Source organism: Cloeon dipterum, chromosome 1, assembly GCF_949628265.1.
Source record: "Cloeon dipterum chromosome 1, ieCloDipt1.1, whole genome shotgun sequence".
NCBI classification, from domain to species: domain Eukaryota; kingdom Metazoa; phylum Arthropoda; class Insecta; order Ephemeroptera; family Baetidae; genus Cloeon; species Cloeon dipterum.
The window spans coordinates 16,995,329-17,019,034 of NC_088786.1; the positions used below are offsets into that span (position 1 = coordinate 16,995,329).

Here is a 23,706-nt window from a genome sequence, read left to right on the forward strand (position 1 = left end):
GGTGATTTTCACAAAGTTCAAACCCGTCATGCTTCGCGACTAGGAAATAAAATTCCAGAGAAATATCAAATAGGTGATACTGGACCAATGCAGGGACTATTCAGAGGGGACTATTTTAAAGATAACTATTTAAAAGGGGATATAAACGGGGACCATTTTGGAAAATAGAAGAAAATCATTTTGAGTACTGAATGTTTTGGACACACCAATTTTGGGTAAAACAAGGCGCACGCTATTGAAAAAAGCTGCAAAATTGTTTCTCTAATATTTAAACCCATTGGCACACCAAAAACTGAGCCCGTTTTTTTCTGAAACCGTATTTTATTTGTATTGTACTAACTAAATGTTACGCACTGACCATGTTTGCAGTTGTGCCATCGCTTCCAATCGTGCGCGTACCGCAACAACCAGTGGCGATACCGTGGGCGCTGCGACAGCATCCAGTTCAGTGTGGACAAACGAATCTTCGTCGTGGGTTTCGGTCTGTACGGCTCGTCAAACGGCGCGGCCGACTACAACGTCAAGATCGAACTTAAGCGACTTGGCCGCATCCTGGCCGAGAACGAGACGCAGTTCTTCTCGGACGGCTCGAGCAACACGTTTCACGTCTACTTCAAGCACCCCATCCAGATCGAACCTGAGGCGTTCTACATGGCGTCTGCGGTGCTCGACGGCCAGGAGCTCAGCTATTTCGGTCAGGAGGGCATGAGCGAGGTGTCCGTAGGCACGGTCACCTTCCAGTTCCAGTGCTCCTCTGAGAGCACCAATGGCACTGGCGTCCAGGGGGGACAAATACCTGAACTCATTTTCTACGGCCCGCAGCCGGTGCTCAGTGACGAACATTAAATCATGCCTGGCGACGCTCCTCTTGCAGTTGACTAGAATTTCCCGTTTCTCAAGGGAACTGTGTAAATAATCTTGTAATTACCCGAAATTAGAAGATTTCAGGCTTGCCATCAGTGGCAGGTGATGTTCAGGGCTCGAAAATTTTTTTTTTTCATTTGTAATCACCTATTTCTACAAATTATATTGAGAAGTGCATAATTCTGCCAATTTGCTATCGTTTTTTTGTGGATTTAAAAAAAACAAAGAATCTTCCGTCCTTCAAAAATATTTTTAATTTTTATTTATGCGTTCTTTGAAACCACTTCTATTTATTTTGAGACGTGCGTGAAAACAAATTTACAAAATCAACCGTCTAATAAAACCAGTTTTCTGAAACCCCATTTCTACAATTAATTGTGAGACGTTCAAATTTGGCATAGTTTTAGGATAAGAAATCTATCGCCAGGAAAAAACTGATATTTAAACCGGCCGTGGAAAAACTGGACGGAAATTTGTGCGAACCCTGGCGTAAGTCTAACAACTCGCCCTGCCGCTTGTAAGCCGACCTATTTGCCAAGTTACTATGGTATTTGAATCTTATTAACTGTTAGTAATTAAACACCAATCAAAACCAAGACCTTTTGTTTGTCCTTGAGAGTATTCGGAGCGAGTTAATTTGGAATTGTGATAATATTTTTAATACTTGCGTTGACAAATTCGTCGCCCAATTAGTCCTGTTAATTTATGTGAAAGTTCATCTGATCAAATTGATTATTATTGTAAATTAGGTTAAGCCGTGTAACCGTTTATGTAATACGTAATTTTTCGAGGAGTCAATACACTTGAATAATAAAACACTGACTTGAAATTATTATTTCATGAGATTTGCTTTTTTTATTTTATCATCTAGTAATTTCGCTTAAATTTGCGTCCAATGGTGTTGTGAATATACAGAGCCTTATAATGAGATTAAATTATAGAGTTGTGCCCCGATATAAACAATCTTCACACTCCGCGCCGGCTGGCAAAACGAGCGCACGTTTTCTTTAAGAAAATAGATGCCATTTGCACAGTTACCGAAAAGCAACATTCTACACATTTGATGAATCACAACAACAGCAACCTGTCCTTTCCACGAGACGCACGTCATGACATCAAACATACTGTGCGTGTGTGCATTTGACAAAACATTTACATCACATTAAATCTGAAAACTAAATAAACTTTTGTGATTATTTTGATCTGGAGGCGAGTAATAGAATGAAACAAGCACACCATCAGTCTTTCCTTCAGAGTTGTGGTGAGGCGAAATACGCCTGCGTCCGTAAGTAGAGTAACAAGGAAAATTGAAGATGGCTCCCGAATGTGAGGTAGCGTCAATTGCTAAGCAAATAACCAAAACATTCACCAACCTAAATTCTCGACAAAATGCGTCAAATCAATTTAAAACAACTGGCAAAGCTCATTTCATGGTCAAAACAAGTAGGTGAAACCGGTACAATTCCCAAGAGTCATGGTAAAATATAAGCCTTAGTTAAGTAGAATCAAAACAGATAATGGCAGAAAAATCAACAACGAATTCAATTACTGGCACAAGTTGCACATTTCAATTGCGGAAAACAAAATTGCAGTGTTCGCCAGTATTTACCAACACCAAGTACCAGAACATAAGCTTGATATAAAAATAGACCAGTTTTCTTTTTTAAATTGTGAGCAAACATTAAACTGTGCTAAACTCAGAATCAGATTGAAATAATATCAAAATGAACACAAACAATAAAATAAAACGCGTTCAACCGGTTAAACCAAAAAATCTTATTTAGATGTCAAACTAAAGACGAAAAAGTAAAGGACCAGAATATTAATTAAATCAACAGAACTTAATTCAATGACCCATACCGCCAAGAAACTCGGCAAAATGTTACAGATACCTCCAGTTTGAAATTAGCAAAATTTGTTTTGGAAATCACGCCAAAATATTAAATTTTGTTAATTTGATCGAATGAAAATAAATGTGATATACCAAAATGAACAAAATATTTGCATTTGCACGAATTGATAAAATGTGTCAATTTCAAGATGATGATTGAAATAAGACATTGACTAAATATGTCCCGGAATATGACCAATAGAAATGCACGACAAAAATATATTTAAGAAAGTTGTTAATTTGCAAAAATCTTACACCTTGTTCATTTGCGTCACAAAATTATGGTATTTTTCAAGACCATTAAAAGCTGAAAAATTTGCCAAAGGAATACAACATCCCGTTGGTAATGGTTCACTACATCCAGACCTTCGATAATTCATTCAGAAATTTCAAACTGCCGTAGTTTCTTGAAACGTATCGGATTTCAATGATAAAAAAAATTTGGAATCTGATCTGAAACAAATCGAAAAATTTCATAATATTGCAAAGTTCGTGATTTGTCCAAAATTTCCAACAGAAAAGAGTTCTGGGAAAATCGCGTGAAGAAATGTGACGGCTTTTGTAGTGGTTTTAATTTTTTTCTAAAATAGTTTTCATAAGATCCAGCTCAATATACTGGCCATTTATTTTTTTATCGGGTTGGGTATATTAAATACACACAAGTATTTTTTAAAAACGACTTATCTGAGAAATTAGGGTGGAGATTTTTCTGAAAATATGTTAAAAATTTCAAGTTTCATTTTTGCTATTTGAATTTTTTAAGATATTTCCTCCAGTACTCAAAGCCGCTGAATTATTAAGTCACACTCGTAGATGAAATTATTGCACAAGAAAAGTGAACAATTTAGAGTTAAATTTAAGTTTTGACACAAGATACAGGCCGATTTTAACGGTTTTTGGCAGTAAAAACCGATTTTAAGTGTGCCTCCAAGGTATCAAAATTGCATAGTTCATGCTAAGTTGATGTCTTACGAGCAAATTAGACTGCCAGAAAAATGTTTTAACATAAAAAGTTCCTCTGGTTGCTTCATCAATCGAATTAAAAATACGAAAAGACTATATTTTAAACGGCCAGTTTAGACAGGTCTGACAAAAACTGATATGCTGGTAAATGTGGAACACTGCAAAATTGGGAGAGCGACAGAAGTAATCTCGCATAGGGTTTGCTCCAATTTCTATAGAAACAACAATCACAGACTGGGTGAAATGAAAAATAAATAAATCTGGCTGGCTTCTACCTAATGTGGCAGGTGACACAGAGTCTGGTGTTGGGCGTGATGCAGTCGTCGTGGCAGTAGGCGCCGCACTTCTGGCACATGATCATTGCCTTCAAGTTGCACACACACGACTGTGGGGCCTGACCACCAGCGCCACCGGGGGGGCCTTTGCGGCCAAGGAGCAGCTTTTCCTGTCCCGAGGGGTCCGTGCTGGCCGGCCGGCCACTGGCCGCCTGGGGGAGGGCCACGGGGGGCACCGGGGGCGCGCTGGAGGCTCTGGTGGGGGCGGGCAGGGGCGGCCGCTGCACCAGAATGTACTGCGTTCCTGCAGTGGCGGCGCCAGAGTTTTTGTCCACCACCTGCAGTGGGGGTAGGGCCACGGGCCGCGGGGCGCCGTTGGCCGAGTTTCGACGGGCGGCTACGGCGGCCGCCTGGTTAGGTGGCAGCACGGCCATCGTCACTGGCACCCCCTGCGGCGAGATGACCTGCCGAAGCACGATCGAGGTCATCCGGCTCGAGTTCTGCGGCGGCATCGGCAGCTTTGCGGGTTTGGCCGGCGGCCGCGGCCGCTGCACCGCTTGGTTGGCCCGCGACGGAATGGTCGTCTGCTTGTTGGCCAGCGATGGCGGCACCTTCAACTGGCCCTGCAGCTGCTCCCGGTTTGGACTGTTCTGGATCACCGCCTGGCAGATCTGGTACGAACGCTCCAGGTTGACGGCGCCAGGCGGCGTCGACTTGCTGCTCGACCGAGAACCTCGTCCGCCCTGCGTCGAAAGAAGGGATGACGATTTAATGAAGGCTCGAACACCAACAATCCGTAGAAGACAGGTAGAGAGAGAGAAAAGTGCCCAAAAAATCGACCATACCCATGACCGGTTTCAACAAGAAACATGATTGTTTTTTGCCACAATATTTTGGAAATTAAAAAAGTGAAGAGAGTGACTTTTTTAATGAAGATCAAATTAAAAAAATATGTTTTATTAATAAACTCCCACCTTAGAGGAGTGTGTGTGCTGCAGCTTATCATAGTATAATAATTAATTTAAAAATACTTTTTTGCTATGAAAATAGAAATTCATTGAGTTAATTCACTGTGGCATAGATATTAATGACTATATCTCACTCCAGACGCCAACAACTCACTACAAAATCCCAGAACCTTTTTCTTTATGCATCTCATCGATTGTTGCAATGCAAAATTTAAGTACTCGTGCACATATTTGGAAACAAATCAATGGAGTTTACTTCCAAGTGGCAATCTTCAAGCAAATGAGTTATTTTTTTTGTAAAAGCTGAAGCTCCTTTTTTTAATTAATGTAACGGTTTCATTTAAAAAGTTTATTTTTGGCATCAGATTGAGCCACAATATATTGACAATTATATGAACCTTGCAGACAATAATTACCCACTGACCAATTTGTCTAGTTAAATAGTGTTAACCTATTTAAAATCATCACGATTGAATAAAAACTGGCTTCACACTACGATTTAGAAAATTTCATGAGATAAATCCCTTTCGAGCGTCAAAATTCGCAATCTCAGTCAAATCAAAAATTTCTCCTGGTAATACATTATGTCTTAATTCGTAGGATACTACACGATTTCAATAATTTTGCCAAACTTGACCACTTAGAAGAAACAAAAGAGAAATCATGCAAATGACGCTACCATTTAACTGAAGGTAGCCCAGTTGTTTTGTCCATCCACCCGTTACCTCTGAGACCCACTTGGGAAAAGGAGAGCATCAAACCAATTCACACAAGTCGAGCTACCGATTTGATTCTTTGACAATACCTGGGACTTTGCTTTGACATGGGCTTTTACACTGTGACCCACCAAGGCGGCAGCAGCTGCTGCGGCTGCGGCGGCAGAGGCGGCGCCGTTATTGTTGTTGTTGATCGGCCCTGGGGAGGAAGACTTGCCGGGCGCCATGTTAGACGCGAGGTTGGCCTGCAGGGGTGGCGGCCGGACTGCGGCGGCTGCCACGCAGTTGACCAGTTGGGGCTGGACGGCCGAGATGACCTGCGCTCGAAGGTTGGGACCCAGCAAGGGCTGCATCACTGGCAAGGAGTGCTGCTGCGGCAGCGGCAGGGGGATTGGCGTCATGATTGGCGCGGCGGCCACCTGCGGCTGCGGCAGTTGCATCTGCGTGTTGGAGAAAATGGACTGCGATGGGGCCAGGGATGTTGGCAGCTGGTGTAGCTGCATAGGCTCAGAACTGTAAGGTGGTGGAGCGGGAACAGACGACACCATTGGCCCGGAGGTAGTGACAGCCTGGCTGCCGTAGTTCACTGGAGAATTTTCGATTTAAATTTTAAAATTCAGAACAGTGATTTGAGGACGAACTGTCAAGAGTCGGGAGTACAAAAGAGGCATGAAAATTGAAAAAATGACCAAAAATCAGTTACAAGTAAATTTTTCATCAACATTTACAATAATTTAATTTTGTAGATTTTTCTTTGACCCGAGTGAAATTTTTCCTCTTAACTAATGACATTTCATCTAAGAATGAAAAATATTACTTTACCAAAGGTGCAGTGAAAGCCTAAAATTTCTCTAATAGTAAGGTAAATAATTAACATGGAAAAAATATTTTGCTCACTATCAAGCTCAAGTTTGGAATGGTCTTGCATGACGTCCATCTTCTGTGGTTGGCTGTGCGGCACAAACATGTTCATTTGAGACTGCACATTTGTTGGCAGCATGTTTTGCTGCAGGTCCGAGTTGCTCGTGCTGAAGATCGGCCACTCGACAGGCGAAATCTCGACATTGGCTTCGTCAGGCATGATTATCGGCGACTGGTGCATTTCCATGTCCTTCACAATTTGGCCCACGACGAGATCCATCTCTCCCGCCAGAGACTCGACATTGTCAACCCGGTCGGCAGGGTTTCCAACCTGTAAACAATTGTGAAAAATGGAAATTGATAATGGGGCTTGAATGCTTACATTTTCTTCAGAAGGATTGCCCAGCAAATTGGTTGAGCTCTGGTCCATGGACCAAAATTGAGCCTGCAGCAAGAGGTCTGAGTGAACATCGCTGGTGGACAAACTCTTGACAACACCTTCCTCTTCAGCCTTTAGAACGTCTTCTATCACTTGATTGTGGTCAGCGTCATTATCTGTAATTAAGTCTCAAAGTTATTTCAACTGACAGATTATTGAATAATGATATTAAAAAAAGATTTTTCATGACGTTTTTATTTTTAATATAAAATTTCACCTAACGAGAATTTTGTTAAAGACTGAAAAATTGATTCTAAATTCTAAATAAGTTTCGCAATACATGTTAAATTATGAGAAAAATATTAAGTAACATTACTTGAAATTTAATTTTCTAACCTTGGCAAAATGAAATTTCTGTTAACTACTGCAAAAACATCTGTTAGAGACTGATTATTTGTGGATATAAAAAATATAAAAAATACAAAAAGAAATTAACAATGGAGTATTAAATGTAAATTTTTCACCCTTTTACCCTACCATTTGAGATCTGTCGAGCCATTTCGAACAAATTGGAAGAGTTGACAGTACCCTCCGGGCGGTTCTGCTCCAAAGGCACCACAATTGAACTGATTGGATTTTCGATCACAGCCTCTTCTACCACTTCCTCCACCACACGAGCCTGCAGCTCTGGAATCGGTTCCTCGGCGCACAAGATTTCTTGCTTGGCCATTTTACATTCATCACTGAGTTCAAAGTCAACAGAGGAGGGCTTTTCGACGCTAGCGGCGCGTTCGGGTTGCTCAGAAACGGAACCCTCTTCTGGCGGAAGCTGCTGCAGTTCGAGAACAGCCTCTTCCTTAGGTTCCTGTTCTTCCATCGCTGGAGGAATTACAGGAATCTCCGGCCGAGCAGGAGAGCTTGATTCTTGAACCAATTCTTGAGCTGTTTGGAATAGATCGGCACGTGTAGCAGCAGAATTTGTTTAAAAATTTAAATGTAGGGAGAAGATCTATAAAATAACTAGCGAGAGTTCACGAATAAATTACACACTTTAAATTATCTGATTGATCGACTGCATTCCGATCTACAAATTGAGAATTTCAATTATTCCAACGAATAATTCTAAACATAGAAGATATAATTATTTCAAATATTCAATCTCACCATTTTGAAAATCAGCCTCCAAGGAGTCGTCCAACTTGGGCTTCTTGGCCACGCTCTCGACCTCTTCTGCAAAGCGTTTTTGTGGCAAGGATGGCTCTTCTGGTGGAGGCGTGGAGGCGGGCACTGGCGGAGATTCAGCTAAGGATTGTGCAATCACCACTGGCGAAATACAAGGGGAACTGCTCTTCGGTACTGGCGTTACAGAGACAGGGGCAGGAGGGAAGCTCGCTTTGTTTGCTGACGAAGTGCTTGGAACAGGGCAAAGAGGGCTGTCTTCCAAGGGTTCTCCCGTCCTCTCACCCCAGATGGCTTCAAAATGCTTGCTCTGTAAGAAAACGTCACATTAAGAAGAAATATAAATGCTGATCATTATTGGCACTCCAGAATCCATGAAATTTATCTAACACGTATTATATGCGATTCCAATTCCAATGCATGTGCAACAAGCAGGGTTTGGGAAGAGGGCGGAAATTTTACAAATTGTTTCAATGACCTTGTTTTACTACGATTTAATTTGAGACATTTAAAATTTGTCCTACATTTTGAGGAAAAATTATAGAAAATCTATCGTCTGGCATACAAATTTTTTGTTATTTATATTTAAATTTTTTGTTCAAAGACCTAAAATTCAGAAAGCCCCTTGGTGTTTGAAGTCGCCAATAGATGGCGCCAGCGGTTCCTTTCTATTTTAAGGCACTTTCGCTGCTATTTAAGACTCAATCCTGCTGCTGTTCATTCTGCTCTAAAATGTTTTATTTTGATGTGCTGGAAACAAAAATCAGTCCAGCCATTCACCTTAGAAACGTCAGGAAATGTTTTTATTTTTAAATAACGTAAACTTTAATAATTCTAGAAATATTTCTGCGTATTTTATGAAACTTTGCCTGTATGGAAAACCAAGGAAATTGATTATAATACCTTCCATGGGTCGAGAATTTTCCGTCTCTTCTCCGATTCAAACTTGAACTTCTGCTGATTTTCTGAGCTGAATTTCCCTTCTGCCAGTCGACGGCGCCACTCGAGACAAGCCTTAGCGAAGAACTCATTACTGAGTCCAGTAAAGTCCTTCTTCAGAGCACCTACGGAGGTCGGCCGGTCGACCTCCGGCAACAGCTGAAGCAGCTTCTGCTGATACAGCAGAGGCAGCTGAGCCAGTGTCTCCTGAGTCAATAATTTGGACAAATTCAGCACGGCAAATATCGAATCAGGTGTTTCCAGGTCGATCAAACCCTCCTTGGTCTGCTCCAGTTGGGCGGCAGCCGACAGCTTTCGCGCCGACTTCTTGCGGTGTTTCAGATTGAAGCCGGGAATCGAGGCCAAAACCTCCTGCATGGTTGAAGCCTTTGGCGTCGAGGAAGGTGACGCCGGCGACGGACATCCCAATGAGGAGGTCTTCACCACCAGTCGCGGGATGGGCGCAATCGGGTTGCCTGACGCAATGGTTGTGTTTTTCCGCCGCCTCTTAGCTTGCTGACGCAAAGCATGTTTTATCACCTGAAAAATGGCGTAAAAATATAGCGAAATATTAATCAACATATTATTTCTTGAACAGGAATAATCAAAATAATTTCATTGTTTTCCTGAAAAATAGACTAAAAATTTTCTTAACAGTATTTTTTCTCTTTCTAACAATATTTTCCTCCCTTCAAATTTCTTTAGACATAACATTTAAAACTTTGACCATTTAAATATAGGTAATTTATAATTATTTACAAAAATTTCAGAATATTTTATTATTGTCATATCTTTTTGATACAGACAAAAATCAAATCTGAATAGTGGGAAAATTGATTAAGCCATCCTCGAGAAAAATATTTAAAGTAATTTGTAAATTAAATACCATAGCCTAATGTATCTGAAATAATTTTTTATGACACTGTATCACCAGAAGAACTAAGCGAATTTTCCAAAACAATTCCAGGCAATAATTATTACTAGTAGTATAGTCAAGAAAAAATTATAAAACATGACAAATTAGAAGTTATAAAAATGAACTAATAGATTGATGATTCAAACAGAGTTCTTGAGAATCAGAATAATAATATTATTTTTTTTTGCTCTTTTGATCCCTGTCCGGGGACCGGGAAGGGCGCGCACTGCTTTAGCACGAATGCTGAAACCCGGGTCCCAATAACACCGCGAACGGATAACATGGGCGCACCAGGCCGCACAGGGACCCAGCCCACTCAAGGGCCACTTGCCTCCGCACCGAGGACTTTTTATTTGAAACGCTAGACATTCGTCCCATGAAGCCAAATCACGCATGCTGGAAAGGTGCAAACCAGCAAGTAGCGAGTCGGCGCCGGTGCGCCTCCCAGCCTGTTGAGCAATTTGAGCAATTCGAGTCACTAAACTAACCACTTTTTGCCATCTCTGACATTGGGTAGCCAGTATTAGATCTCCCAACTGCTCAAATACCTCCCATTGCTTTGACACTCCTGAGAGTGCCTTAACAATGCGAGCCAACAGGCTGGTATTAAATATATATACATAAATTTAAATTAGGTTATGTTTGGAAAACAAAGTATTTGATGTAGAGAAAAATATTTATATCCTTGAGCAATAATCTACCTTTTTGCTGTGATTCTGCGAAAAAAGATGCCTTGAATTGAGATCCTTTGGGGCGTGATCATTATTATTATTAGTGGCCGCGGCGGCCGTGCTTGCCCTCACGAGGGCAGCGGCCATGCGGCAGCTCCTCCGCACGGGACGAGGCTCTGGCACATCTGTGGCCGGGGCATTGTGTTCCTCCACGGAAACAGGTGGGCCGGCCACATAAGAAGCAACGAATTCTGCGAAATAATTAAAAGATTATACCATTTTGTCAATAGTTTCAACTGGCAAATTTTAAAGTCATACTCCTCTTGTAAAATCGCCTAAATTTTGTACATTTCATTTTCCTGAAAGAGGTTTAACATGAACCACGATAGCAAAACAACATTCAACGTGCCTCTCTCTCGTTGACACATTATCGAAAATTTACTTCCGCTTTCCGAGCATTGCTCACCAGCATTTTCTTGTGACTCGTCCTGTGCTATTGTGGGTGGCACATCCTGTGGAGGGCGCGCGTCCGTGGTTTCGCCGTTGCTGCTAACAGACCGATCGTCGCCACCTTCCATCACGCTGCGAACAGCATCCCTTGCAGCTGGAACACCAATTTTAAATGTGCAATTCGGAAAAATAATATTTTTTCTTACAATAGAGATGCCAGTGCCAGTGGGGTTGGCTCAACGCAAAAAACACGGACGTCCGACGTTTGTATATGTGAACGGCACAACTGCATCAAAATGTTGGAACCTTGCACTCAGCCTCCTTTCGTGGAAACGAAATTTCAAGCACGGAGAGAAACAATTTTGATGAAAATGTTAGAGATTTAGAAGCAAATAACCGTTTGGCTCTGGTTTAGATTTTGATAATCTCGAAAAATTCACGAATAAAAACAAACTTGAATTTTCGCCATGTTTGGCTGCCTCGCTTCTGTCACCAATTGCCAACATGACCAATTACTATTGAATAAGATAAAAAATGACCAACTTCGTAAATATTTTTAAGTTATCTATCTATGATAAATTTCCTACTTTGATTATGATGAACAATTGTAATTAAAAATACATATAAAAAGCAATACAAGTCATATTTAAATTGTTTTATGCACTAAGGATTTAAAAATTATTAGCAAAGTTTATTATTATCGTGTTGGCGGCAATGTCCTCAACGCCATAAGCTCCTCTCACTCGCCATATTTTAATCTGTCCGTGAAAGAGCTTGTGCTTGATTTTGGCCCCGTGCAGATCAAAATAAGATTATTTGCTATTAATTTACAACAAAAATAACCATGTCCTGCGAAGATGACGTCGCTAAAATTCAGAAAAAACTCAATAAAATCGTGTCTGGAGAGAAATCGGTGAGTTTTGTGTTATAATTAGCGAAATTGCTGCCGCGCCAAAATGCTCTTGGGCTTGTGTTTCTTATTTTTATGGAATGTTCTGCATTCTGTCCCGGTGCTCCTTAACCAATTTGTTTCATTGATATCATACAGGTCAACAATCGGAAATAATTTAAATTATTGACTTTAAATTGCAGATGATTGAATTGCTTGTTTGAATAAGTATAGTTTTTCCAATATTGAGCAAGTATGTATGATAAAATCAAATGAGGCACGAGTAGCAGTTAAATTTCTAAATATTCCGAATTTATTGAAATATTAAGCGGTTTGTCGGGTTTCTCAATGATATTTACGCACGATTTCGATTCTTCTCCTCGTGAGGCCAACGGTGTGTGAATTATTGGGTAGATTTCCCTCCTGGCGAAATAAATCATGGTTTGCAATAAGGAGACAGTGCTCGCCGCCTGATTTGCAGCTGATTTAGTTAAAACGGCAACCAGGGTAGATAAATTTCATCTCTTTCCCGATATTCCGAGCATATTTATTTATTTAAGGTACATGGAAGTAAAAATTATTTTCCTGAAATGAAGTCCTCTTTAAGCTCTGCCAGTGTCTACAGAAAATGGTTTGACTTAAAATGAAAACAAGCCAAAAAAAATTATGAGTACATAATTTTTCATGCTTTGAGCGCATTGACCATGTTTCGCAGCTGTTAGAGCATAATTTAACCGAGTAAACGTAAAAGTAAATTGCGTTGAAGTTCTCATTACTCTCACTTCATTGCAAAATTGAAAAAGGCTTGCTTTGCTTTAAAAATAAAACTTCCAAGAGGCTGTATAATTTTTCAAATATTTTATTATCATTCAGGATCATCCGCTTGAGCTACTGAAAACCCTGCAAAAGCTGCCGGTCACCCTGGACATATTGACGAGAACCAGAATAGGAATGACAGTGAATTCCCTCAGAAAGTCGAGCTCTGATGATGATGTCATCAGCATGGCCAAATCTCTCATCAAAAGCTGGAAAAAATTTCTCACTCGTAAAAAAGCCTTTCTCAAACAGCATAATATTTAATATTGCGAATTTTTAGCTGGAACTCCTTCTGGAAAAGACAAAGAGCCAAGTGGCGGATCGGCGAAAAAGCCAAGCAGAGAGCCCGAGAGCAAGCCGTCGAAACCGGTAGTCAAAGAAGAGAAGAAGGATAAAGCGCCCGTACAAACATCATTCCCGCCAGTTTCCGTAACCACTGACTCTGTGCGCCTTAAGTGCAGAGAAATGCTAGCCAATGCCATAAGAGGCACTGGAGGTGTGTAGATGTCTTCTTTTAACTCCAGAAGCTGCAAATTTAATACGCCACCCATACTAGAAAACCCTGCATGGCTTCCAAAATCAGAAAAACAATTTTGTATTCAACGTCCACTTTGAATATTTTTAATCTAGCATTGTGTGTTCAGCTACGAACTAGACAAATTTTTGTCAGTGGAAAAACTTACAAAATCAATTTAAACATCCAAATTTTTCCTATCGTGAGGATATTTGGTATATATAATCCCTTGGACGATAGGAATCAATTGATGGACCATTTTTATTTACGAAATAATCCTAGATTATACTGAAGAGGATTTGACCAATTAAAAAAAACTGCTTTCAAATAGAATATCCTGAGGGATGCCAATCTGCGGAAAACCTAGCAGACGAGCTGGAGGACGCGATTTATAGTGAGATGAAGAACACAGACATGCGCTACAAGAACAGGGTGCGCAGCCGAGTCCAAAATTTGAAAGACACAAAAAACCCTGAACTAAGAACCAATTACATTTGTGGTGCGATCACAGCTCAAAAGCTGGCAGTCATGACTTCGGAGGTTTGTGTTCTTAAAATCTATTGTGTCGCTTTGTCATGTAATTAATTTCGCAGGAAATGGCTAGCAATGAAATGAAAAACCTCCGAGAAAAGTTCACGAAAGAGGCAATCAATGACGCCCAGTTGGCACAGGTGGAAGGTACAAAGACTGACCTGCTCAAGTGTGGAAAATGTGGAAAGCGGAATTGTACATATAACCAGGTACGCTGAAGCATTATTGGTAGTTGAGTCCTCACTACAGTCTAATTAATTCGCAGATGCAAACAAGAAGTGCTGATGAGCCCATGACCACGTTTGTCTTGTGTAATGAGTGCGGCAACCGATGGAAATTCTGCTAAACAGGTACCTCAATATGTGAAATTTGATTCAAGTGGCAGAGAATGTTTTCACTAGCAGTGGATTTTTTTGTCTCCCAATCAAAGAATGGACCAAATGATTGATGCAAGTGAACTATGTTTTCGAACCCCATTTTCTTTTTGTTATTCTTAATACATGTACATGCGTAGTAATAAGTGTCGCAGGTCAGTTTTGTTCTCCAGAATGAAAGAGATTCTCCCCTTTTGTTACCAAATGGCAAAACTTTTCAAATCAATAAAAACGCAGACGTAAATCACAGGAAAGAAATAATATTTATTGACGGATAATTCAATTTTCATGTACATTGATTAGGCTTATATACGCTTAAAGAACTTCTCGTTGAGGTTGATGAAATGGCTATAAATTAGATGGTGCTTGAAGTTCATCACTGAAAAATGTCAAAATGTTAAGCCAGAATTTTTGGTACAACCAACGCTTACCTGAACCCTGAGAGGAGCAGCCTTCTGGGCAACCCAGAAGGTACCTCCGTCCTTGGCAGTGGTCACGCTAAAAAAAGGAAAATTCAACTTCAACAAACTAATCTCTATGGAGAAAATTAGGGTTTTTATGATTTTTAGTCTGTTTTGGAGCCAATGTGAACGGGTTATACAAGTCAATATCTGGTAAATTTTATTCCACTTTTGTTTATCTTGCCTTAAAATTGGCGTTTTTAATTTTAACTTCAGTTTGTTTCCTAAATTAATATATTGACTAGGTTTGACAAAAGATAATAATTTTCCTAAGAAATAGTTGCCGTTTTTTAGGGTTCGCGAGCTCCTTGCCACCGTAATTTTAAAATCAAGATCTAATCAAATTTCAAACTCTTAATTTCCTGAAAAGTTGTCACGTTCCAATTAACTTTTAATAAGTGTTGTCTGCTCAGCGAGACAAATCGGAATCGTCGAATGCGCGATTTTCATACTATTGCTGGAGGTTTTTTATTTTTCCCAGAAATTCCAAAGTGTTCTGAATATCGCGTGCTGAAATATTTTAAAACTAATTAAATTTACGTGAAAATGACGGTCTCGGAGAGCTCAGGGGGAGCCTCCCAGGCGACGGTGACCTTGGTCTTCTCCTTCGAGTTTTCGTGAGTGGCTGCGCTCTGAAAAAGGAATGCGAAAAATGTCAATGACCACAGTCGGACGACAATTTGGTGCGTTTTACAGCAACTCCGTTTCCGCAATTGACGAGTTTGACTCCGGCGGCGGCGTCGAACTTGCCTACGGCGGTGTCGCCAACTCGGGCCTGGATGAAAAAGCCCTTGAAGGTGTCGCCCTGTTTGCTACTCAGGGTCACTACGGGCGTTTAAATTAGTCTACCTGCTCAAGGCCGATTGGTACTAAATCTCTCTCACCATAAACCTTTTCCTTCGGTCTGACGGAGTTTTTGTTGACGCTGATTGTGTACGGCGACTCGCTCGTCTGGGGCGGGGTGTGATGCTGGGGCACCATGTCCCCGCAAGCGCCTTCTGGGGCTCCGCCACCATAGCCGGCAGCCAGGGCCACCAGCCCGCTGAACAGGGCGACTGCAAAAGCTCTCATCTGCCAAATTGACAAACATGTTTCGCGTTAATAAAATCCTATTTGAAATTAAATACTTTTTAATCATGAAACTGATTGCAATTTAGTTACGTTTAAAATTTAAATTGTTAATGGTTTGCAGTAGAGAAAAATACTGAAAATATGAAAGCTAATCAAATTTCCATTTTTTCCATTTTTAATTTAATTTTCTTGTAGAAACTTTCTATTGAAGAAATATAAGAATATTGTAAATCTGAAGAATAAATCTCAAGAAGATAGGGGGTTCGCCGATTCTGAAATGCTCAAAAAAGGCAGTTAAGAAAATGAAAAAGGCTGGGGCTATCATTTTTTCCAAATTTGATCCACAAAAAGGTCAAACAAGACAGAGAGTATGAAAATGATTAATTTCAATGTTCATAAATCCAATTTTGAAGAATAGATTTCGTTTTTAAATATTTAAATAGGTCATCCAACATTAAATATTTGTGATCAATTTAATACTACACTTGTAACGATTTAATTATAGTAAATTTCCCCCATAACGTTGGGTTTCCCGGAAAAATGCGGGTATCGTGAAGATGTGATGTAGTGACCAACTATTTCGACGGAGTTTCATCAATTAAAAACAGACACAAGGAATAGTTTTAAATTCAGATAGCAAAATCTTTCAACACTGAAGGTGTGGAAAGCTTCATTGTGGATTAATTTTTCTCGAGTTTGTGTTTAATCTCATGTGAATTACATACTCGAGTCACGCTTGAATTGTTTAACGCCTTTCTTAATAAGCGTGGACGCACTCGGCCGTACAATTTTAATTTAATGAAGCTGGGAGATTATGAAAAGATTTTTCCGTTAGATGTGGATTATGCAAGTAAAGGTTGAAACACGCTTAAAGGTCGCGATTATTCACAAAGAACTAGAAATGGAAAGTGTGTCTCTGCCAGCACACGATGAGAGAGAGACAATTACTTAATGCATGCAGCCAGACGTGAGAGAGGTGACCTCTTCAGGTTATTGATTTATTTCGCAGCCTTTTCTGTCTGTGAGGCTTGTGCCCAAAATTCGCACGAAGATGAAAGCCTTGGCCCCTATATTTGGTGTCAATCAGACCACACCTACCGAAACAGGTTTTACAAGTCTCAATTCATCAACTTGCCGTGCCATACATCTTAAAACTGAAATTATTCGTGAAAGTCTTTGTAATTGTAAGTTTAAAAAAGTGCCGAGAAAATTTGAATCCTTTTCCACGATAAAAAATGATAGTTTTCACAGTGTGACGCAAGTAAACGCATCAAGAAATGTTCATGCAGTTTTTGACAGTTGCAAAATATATGATTGTGTTGGTGTCATTGCATAACGTTTTAAACATTGCTTTGTTTCTGCTGCTTTTCGTGCGAAAACACCGCTGTGAGGCAAGGCGAGCATAAATTCCAGGCCACTTTACTTGTAAAATTATACGGAATATACAAATAATAATATTACTTGTCGACTTCTTTTAAGCTCTGCTTTTTCTTGCGCAAAAAATCTAAAATTTCTGTAATTGTCTTTTAACTTCAATAGAAATCTAGGAAACAATTTTACCATTCTATTTTGCACAAAAAGTGTAATTCTGAAATAATAACGGTACGTGGTGCTAATTATAGATTTTCTACGATTTACAGCTTTTCAATGCCGCATAGTAATTTTGAAAACAGTTTTCACGGCCTTTCACTTTCCTCGCTCAAGAGCTGATGCTCATTTAAAGTGCAGTTTTAAATTGGTAGGAAAATTGAGTTTCCTGTTAGCCTTTGGCTATTTGTTTCCTCGCTCTCGTGTCGACGTAGAGCAACGGCCTTTTTTGAGCTAAGAGGCGATTTAAGAGTCGAAATCGACTCTCACCTTTGACACTAATACATGTAAAAGAGATGTTTATATATGGTTGACACGAGGAGAACAGGTTATTTTTCGAAACTTCTGATGTGTACCAACAGAGATGTTTCACAAATTATCCCAGAAAAGATCGTAAGAGCGAATAAAAAGCTGAATAGTTAAATGTTCTTTAAAAGTCTCTGCAATTATTTAGAAAGGTTACAAGCTATGCTTTTTAATTTAAAAAAAAATATACAAGAGAGTTGAAAATTAATTTTAAACTGCTAAAAGAAAATATTCATGGAAATTTAGGCATAGCCGGAGATTCAAAATTATAAATTTACACAAATCTTTTTCTTAAAAATATACTTAAGATCCCGATTTCTCGTTTGAGATATCGGTTTATTTCAAATAATTGCAAACTATGCGAAAAGCAAAATAATTTTTTTCTTATCCTAAACTGATATAGCTGGACGAAACTGATTGAACAAATCGCTTCCAATCCTGGAATTATTTGTCTGCGCTCTCACCTTTGTGATCTGAACCGGTCAGGACGCAGGGTTGGACTGGCCGGTTATGGTTCGGCGGCGGCTGTTTTAGCCTCCAAGGTTCTCTCCCTCTTCTCTGCTCAAATCGCGACGATCGACGACTTTTGCTGCCGGCGCCTCCATCCACGAAGAGTCCTCCACAGCGTAACCTCGCAGGGAACCTCCAGAAAATTGCTTTCCTAACGCTCTTTTTTAATTGCTTAGCAACACTTATATGTGATGATTTATATTTTTTTTTTAATTTGATCTTGACAACTATTCAAAAGTCATTGTAAATATTCCGACTTAATGAATAAAGAAAATTTGAATTGAATTGAATTGAATCGGTGCAAAAATTTGATTGGGAAAATGGTCACTAAAAAGAATAATAAAAACGATAAAAACGATAAAAACTGACAAAAATAGAAAGAAAAGTTAACAGAGGTGTGATGTTTTTTAAATATATCAAATATATTATTTGCATCAGGCTGTCAGAAAGTCCTTTTTGTATGTATTTAGTCCAGATTTCACTCTTCAGTCCCCGTTAAATCCTTGAACCTTTAATATCATTAAAAAAAGCATTTACATATAATTATACAAAAATTATTGTGACGGTATTTATTATTAATAATCGTTTATTTTTTTTTATCAAAAAACGAGCATTTTTGGGTTTTTGTTAAAACAATCTATAGAATATTATATATCTCCTTGGAGCAAAAGGGAACTGATTTTAGGTACAGATAAAAATTTCCAATTTAATTTTCAATCTTCTAGCTAAATTAGATGTTATTATAATTCGAGGAATATTTTCAAATCTCCGCACGCGGTCATAATAATAATATTTATTTTGTCACCTGGCAACTACGCAACCGGGTGAACACCAACCATTTCTCAGACTCTCATAGTTTGTTCGGGATTCCACATCGTGGCGTTGTCGTCGAGAGCTTCGACAGTAATGGCCGCATGACGAAACTTCCCCACCTACTTTCCTTTCGACCAAAGTCTCAGTGAAAATCGCTGTGTGCGCACATTGTCCACACTTTTCGGGCTGAATTTACGCCAGAGACAACCAAAGATGCGTGTCTGGACATCAGAGCACATTTTCGAGTGAGTATCGATCCTATCAAGCATCCCCTTTCGGGTCAGAGGTCATCGCGAAAGATCCAGAAGTCCAGAACCAGAAGCACTCCATGAGGACAGGGGCTATGAACTTGACACTGGGGGATTTCTTATCATGCAATTTTAAGCCAAATTCAGGGTCGTTTTATTTGTTTGTTAGTGTCGCAAGTGCAAAGTGCACCTTTACGTACAGCTGACTTATCATTATCATAAAAGGTTCAAAAAATTGAAATTAAAGGGTTGATTTGTTCGCAGCCACCCGTGGGAGACGGTGACGAAGGCGGCGTGGCGCAAATATCCAAACCCCATGAACCCGGCGGTGATCGGCACTGATGTCATCGAACGGGAGGTCAAGGACGGCATACTGCACTCACACCGGTTGGTCAGCTCCAAGTGGTACTTCCCCTCGTGGGCCCGAAAGGTGAGAGGATTACACCGCACCAAAGCTAGATTTTATCGGTTTTATCAGAAATTTGCTGTGGAAAAACACTAGATGTTTGGCTCGTTATCATCTTTAGAGGGTTAAGTTCAGAAAATGGACTTTGATTAGCGAAGGTGTTATGCAATCACTTTGAGGAATTCGCATCTGGCCCAAGTGACGTCTGCCAAACTCGTGGCCACGCTCGGCACACGCTCATATGACGCGACGATCATTATTATTTTTTCTTGGTTGGCTTCCTCCGCATTGAGGTTATTTTTTACCAAAGAAGCTGGCCAATATCCAACAGTTAGAACACCGAGTGACACTCAACTCAATTGATTTGGTTACGGCAGTATTGCCTCGTCACACTCCTAATTTTACCACTCTGCGGTCTTGTAATTAAATAATAGCAGTACGTAATAATTAAATTCAAATTGAAGAGGAATATATGTAAATCTTAAAAATAGCCATTTTGAATAAAAAGTGGACATAAACTAGCAACTTTTAACAAAACAACTATCACATGACTCACATTGATCGACAGGATCCAAAATAAGTTAAAAATTTAACGTCTTTATAAATATTTCGAATTATTTGCTAACAAGGGAACATAGGGTTCTGCTTTAACATGTATTTTTTTGCCTCAAGTGGGTTCACCTTTGTGATGTTTGTATATGCCAATATTAAAAAAAAATTCGTTTCTTTTTGTTACAAACTGGATAAATTGTTTTAAAAAACTTTAAAATTGAATAGTATTCAAGTGCGGTTAATTTTTATTTAACGGCTGACTAGGGAAAGACATTTCTTTAATTTAATTTTAAATTTATATCACCTATTCCGTTTCTCTTTTTTTATTTATACTGAAATAATTATCGATCCAGCTGTAATTGATGTCAGTGCAGTTTCTATCAATGCGTGAAGCAGGGAGAAAGAGAAATTGCACTCGCGAGGAAAATGTAGAGCATAATTATTGCAGTAACGTTTCCTTGCTGCACGCGTGACACTGACGCAATCCCTTCATTCAACGTTTTGTCAAGCTCATGTGCGCAAATTTAACTTGTTTTGTATTGATGTTGATCAATTCAGGGTCTGAAAACATCCCAAAATAACTAACATTTAGTTGTTACGCCTTGTTTTTCTCAGATCATAGGTTCAGCCAACGTTTGCTACGCCAGCGAGTGGTCTCAGGTTGATCCTGCAAATAGGTTGATGACCCTGAAAACCAGAAATGTAAGGAAACTCTTTTAATTCATTTCGTCAATTTATTTATTTTTACTTTATCAAGCCGACTGTGACTCTTAATAAATCGTGTAGAATATTTAATTAGTTTTGAATCATTTTATTAATGATCCTATTTTGCAATTTTGCTAATCCAATACTTTAAACAATAATTACGTTGAAGCTAATTTACCTTTGATTTGAACAAACAATTCAATTTCACATGACAACCCGTGGAATTTTACTATCAATTCAATTCCAGCTAACTTTTGGCCGCTTCATCTCCTGGGACGAACAAATGAGTTACAACCCACACCCAACTGACCCGGAAAAAACTCTGCTGCGACAAGAGGCGGTCATATCTGTCCAGGGAGTCCCTCTAACTAGTTACATCGAGGAAATGCTCACAAGCAGGGTATCAGCTAATGCAAGCAAGGTAAAAAATAATAAAAAATAATTTTTCTATTTTCTCCCTCTCCAACCAGTGGTTTTCTCAGGGATGCTTTATTTCTTTTTTTGCCCTAATTTTTGTCATGGTCATTTCTTACTTTAGCAATTTCTCATAAAAACGCAATTTAACAAAATAAATTCCCCTGAAATAATAAATATATTAAATATTCTTTATCAGGCACCCATGGTTAAGAAAACCTTCAGACATGAAGAGTGATCTCCATTGTTCCATTTTCGACAGTCTGCAGTATTTCTAAAATAATTCATTTTCTCAAATTTTGGAGAATTTAAATAATTGTTTGATTTCTTGACGTGTTGGAAACAAACTATATTTATTATTTAATAATAAAAAAATAAATGCTCAGCCCTGATCACGCTATATATATATATATATATATATATACCAATTGACTTAGTAGCTGAATGATTCTTCTAAATTGTAGATTGATGGAGATTGCTAAACCATAAAACATTTTGTGCAACTCTGTGTTGTGTTGCTCGCAAGGCCAAGACCAAGAGACTAATTGCGTTGTTGTTTTTCGTTTGAATTTCAGGGGCGGTTAGCAATAGAGTGGGTAATAAGCAAACTGGATGCGGAAGTGAAGGAAATCAAACATGAAGTGAAAGAGTTCACAAGCCACGCGCGCAAATCGACCGACGACTTCATCAAGACTGCCAAGCTGTCGTTGGATAACCTTTCAGCCAAGACTGAGGGCCAGCATCAATAGCAACAACTAAAATTATGCCAGCGGTGTGTCATCGTGGGGGATTACAAATTTTGCGTCGTCTGCTCTTGAGTGAGATTTGTGATACGTACTTATATATTAGCTGTAACGTGACTCAAAGCGTTCTCTGGCCCAGAATTTGTGATTCCTCGCGTGCTCAAGAAGCTGCTTGAAAAAATACCTAAAACCGGAAGAGGTATTTTATTTGGAGGTGCTGGTAGTCTTGAAAACTCCAGGTGCGCGAGAACTGTAAAAAATTAAATAAGTGAAAAAACTAGGATTTTACCAGCATCATGTCCATGTAAAACTATAACCAAGGTCTCAGTTTCAAACCATTTTAAATTTAAACTGTTCATCAGTGTGTGCGAGCTCTTGTGTAATGATTTGGACAGCAATTTGTCGGTGTAAACAACAGCAAATTTTGACTCTGGAAAGTAAGACAAGATTCTGGAGTGCGAGACATTCCACTCAGATCAAATGACTAGCACGTGAGCCCATCTCTTAGTACCATGTAGTTGTGTTAGCCGGCTGTCGCTGGTCGTTAGCTATGTTGCCCACTCTGCATGTTGATTATGTAATTTCTGATTCCTCACAACTGCACAGCTGATAAAGCGGGCACCACTGACCGCGTTGATCGGCTTCACGTTGACTGTAGCGTTACAACAGGGAGCAATGAAGATTTCAGATTTGTGTTACTGTGTAACATACCACAATATATAATAAATTAGATCAATATGCTTGGTACTTTATTGTTTTATTTAAAGTTCAATGGCGATCTAAGAAATATTTTATATGAATTTTTTAATAAAGATTTTACTTTCAGTAGTTAGATACAATGAATACTTTGCAAAGAGACGTCGTAAGAAGGCATATTTATGTAATTTCAAAATGGGAATAATTCTTCATTTTCCCCTACTACTTTACAAATTTGATTAATAATGCTATTTCCATGAACTCCCTGTAGATTTAAAAAAGTGGAATTCCAATTCCAAAATTATTTAACTATATGACGTATTTTTAACGATGATTTGCAAAAATAATCGGTGAATAATTATTTTTGTTTATTTTTCTACGTTAATTTTATTTTGCAAACTGCCATCAGTTAAATAGCCACATATTTCTTTTCCTATGAAATCGATAATTTATCGCTTTGCATAAGTTCACCGTTAAAATTTCAGATTTTTTGATACTGAAAATCAACGTCCACCGGATTTTTTATGAACAACAACCACTGGAAGAGGACGTAAGTTGCGGAAATTTTGAAATGGGGGCATGGTTTCCTGAAAAATTGAAACGTGTCGCAGAGCATGGAAAAACCGTTAATATTTTTATCGAAATTTTCTGCATATATATCCTGAAAAACATGATTGATTAAATTACTGGGGTTTTTCAGAAATTATGAGGAATTAATCGATTTAAAAAAGGAGAATGCTTTATACTCGTGGTTTGTGTAGAAAAGAATATCCTTTGGTGTAGATTAAAAAAATTAAAATATGGTGCATACTGTGTAACGAGTATTTGGATACTCGCTTATCTATCTGAGTGATGGAGAAATAATTGCATGTCTCGATTTGTGAATTTGTGAGATTTTTGTAAGCCAGCAGGGGCTTTATGCTCAGCTCGGCATTAGGAGAGCGTTGCTGGCCGAGTTCAGCACGTCTCGTCCGCCAGGGGTGGCTTGGCCAAGATGG

General features: G+C 39.2%; 5 protein-coding genes across 8 annotated transcripts in view; 3 read left to right on the top strand and 2 right to left on the bottom strand.

The window, feature by feature from the left end:
• Positions 1–1,709, top strand: part of lute — a 27,868-nt gene extending 26,159 nt beyond the window's left edge. For both annotated transcript variants that reach the window (XM_065476068.1, XM_065476069.1), the window contains exon 5: positions 370–1,709. In XM_065476068.1, coding sequence (XP_065332140.1) covers positions 370–846 — 477 coding nt within the window. In that variant the 3' untranslated portion in view covers positions 847–1,709. The remainder of the gene's footprint in view (positions 1–369) is intronic.
• Positions 1,688–11,581, bottom strand: Asx (Additional sex combs). Of its 3 annotated transcripts, none has more exons than XM_065476066.1 (10): positions 11,279–11,581; positions 11,089–11,226; positions 10,653–10,873; positions 9,000–9,575; positions 8,082–8,406; positions 7,455–7,859; positions 6,921–7,093; positions 6,575–6,869; positions 5,767–6,263; positions 1,688–4,736 (listed from the first exon to the last, which is right to left on the bottom strand). In XM_065476066.1, the coding sequence occupies exons 2-10, from the start codon at positions 11,198–11,200 to the stop codon at positions 3,990–3,992; spliced, it is 3,351 nt and encodes a 1,116-aa protein (XP_065332138.1). In that variant the 5' UTR covers positions 11,201–11,226; positions 11,279–11,581; the 3' UTR covers positions 1,688–3,989. The 3 variants fall into 3 exon arrangements, with proteins under 3 accessions (XP_065332138.1, XP_065332137.1, XP_065332136.1); XM_065476065.1 differs by having other exon boundaries at positions 5,809–6,263; positions 11,032–11,226; XM_065476064.1 differs by having other exon boundaries at positions 11,032–11,226.
• A 225-nt stretch (positions 11,582–11,806) lies between these two features.
• On the top strand, positions 11,807–14,457 carry TfIIS (RNA polymerase II elongation factor). Its single transcript, XM_065476070.1, has 6 exons — positions 11,807–11,985; positions 12,835–13,006; positions 13,058–13,273; positions 13,623–13,831; positions 13,885–14,031; positions 14,088–14,457. Exons 1-6 carry the CDS (start codon positions 11,917–11,919, stop codon positions 14,166–14,168), a joined length of 894 nt encoding a protein of 297 aa, XP_065332142.1. The 5' UTR covers positions 11,807–11,916; the 3' UTR covers positions 14,169–14,457.
• On the bottom strand, positions 14,437–18,237 carry LOC135934371 (putative defense protein 1). The gene is made up of 6 exons (XM_065476071.1): positions 18,086–18,237; positions 15,542–15,728; positions 15,352–15,482; positions 15,198–15,289; positions 14,628–14,694; positions 14,437–14,575 (listed from the first exon to the last, which is right to left on the bottom strand). The coding sequence occupies exons 2-6, from the start codon at positions 15,726–15,728 to the stop codon at positions 14,573–14,575; spliced, it is 480 nt and encodes a 159-aa protein (XP_065332143.1). The 5' UTR covers positions 18,086–18,237; the 3' UTR covers positions 14,437–14,572.
• Positions 18,238–19,017: 780 nt separating this feature from the next.
• On the top strand, positions 19,018–22,759 carry slmo (PRELI domain containing slowmo). The gene is made up of 5 exons (XM_065496930.1): positions 19,018–19,189; positions 19,457–19,622; positions 20,766–20,852; positions 21,103–21,276; positions 21,845–22,759. Exons 1-5 carry the CDS (start codon positions 19,158–19,160, stop codon positions 22,016–22,018), a joined length of 633 nt encoding a protein of 210 aa, XP_065353002.1. The 5' UTR covers positions 19,018–19,157; the 3' UTR covers positions 22,019–22,759.
• The last annotated feature ends 947 nt before the right edge of the window (positions 22,760–23,706 follow it).

Coding starts and splice junctions, on each gene's coding strand:
- Asx (XM_065476064.1), bottom strand. CDS start 11,200: ATGGAAGGTGGCGACGATCGGTCTGTTAGCAGCAACGGCGAAACCACG. Junction 7,860..8,081: donor GGAGGCTGATTTTCAAAATG/GTGAGATTGAAT, acceptor TATTCCAAACAG/CTCAAGAATTGGTTCAAGAA. Junction 4,737..5,766: donor ATGTCAAAGCAAAGTCCCAG/GTATTGTCAAAG, acceptor CTTTCGACGCAG/GGCGGACGAGGTTCTCGGTC.
- LOC135934371 (XM_065476071.1), bottom strand. CDS start 15,728: ATGAGAGCTTTTGCAGTCGCCCTGTTCAGCGGGCTGGTGGCCCTGGCT. Junction 15,483..15,541: donor ACCGAAGGAAAAGGTTTATG/GTGAGAGAGATT, acceptor AAACGCCCGTAG/TGACCCTGAGTAGCAAACAG. Junction 14,695..15,197: donor TCCGAGACCGTCATTTTCAC/GTAAATTTAATT, acceptor TCCTTTTTTTAG/CGTGACCACTGCCAAGGACG.
- slmo (XM_065496930.1), top strand. CDS start 19,158: ATGCGTGTCTGGACATCAGAGCACATTTTCGA. Junction 19,190..19,456: donor ACATCAGAGCACATTTTCGA/GTGAGTATCGAT, acceptor ATTTGTTCGCAG/CCACCCGTGGGAGACGGTGA. Junction 20,853..21,102: donor TGACCCTGAAAACCAGAAAT/GTAAGGAAACTC, acceptor ATTCAATTCCAG/CTAACTTTTGGCCGCTTCAT.
- TfIIS (XM_065476070.1), top strand. CDS start 11,917: ATGTCCTGCGAAGATGACGTCGCTAAAATTCAGAAAAAACTCAATAAA. Junction 13,007..13,057: donor CTGGAAAAAATTTCTCACTC/GTAAAAAAGCCT, acceptor GCGAATTTTTAG/CTGGAACTCCTTCTGGAAAA. Junction 13,274..13,622: donor TGCCATAAGAGGCACTGGAG/GTGTGTAGATGT, acceptor GCTTTCAAATAG/AATATCCTGAGGGATGCCAA.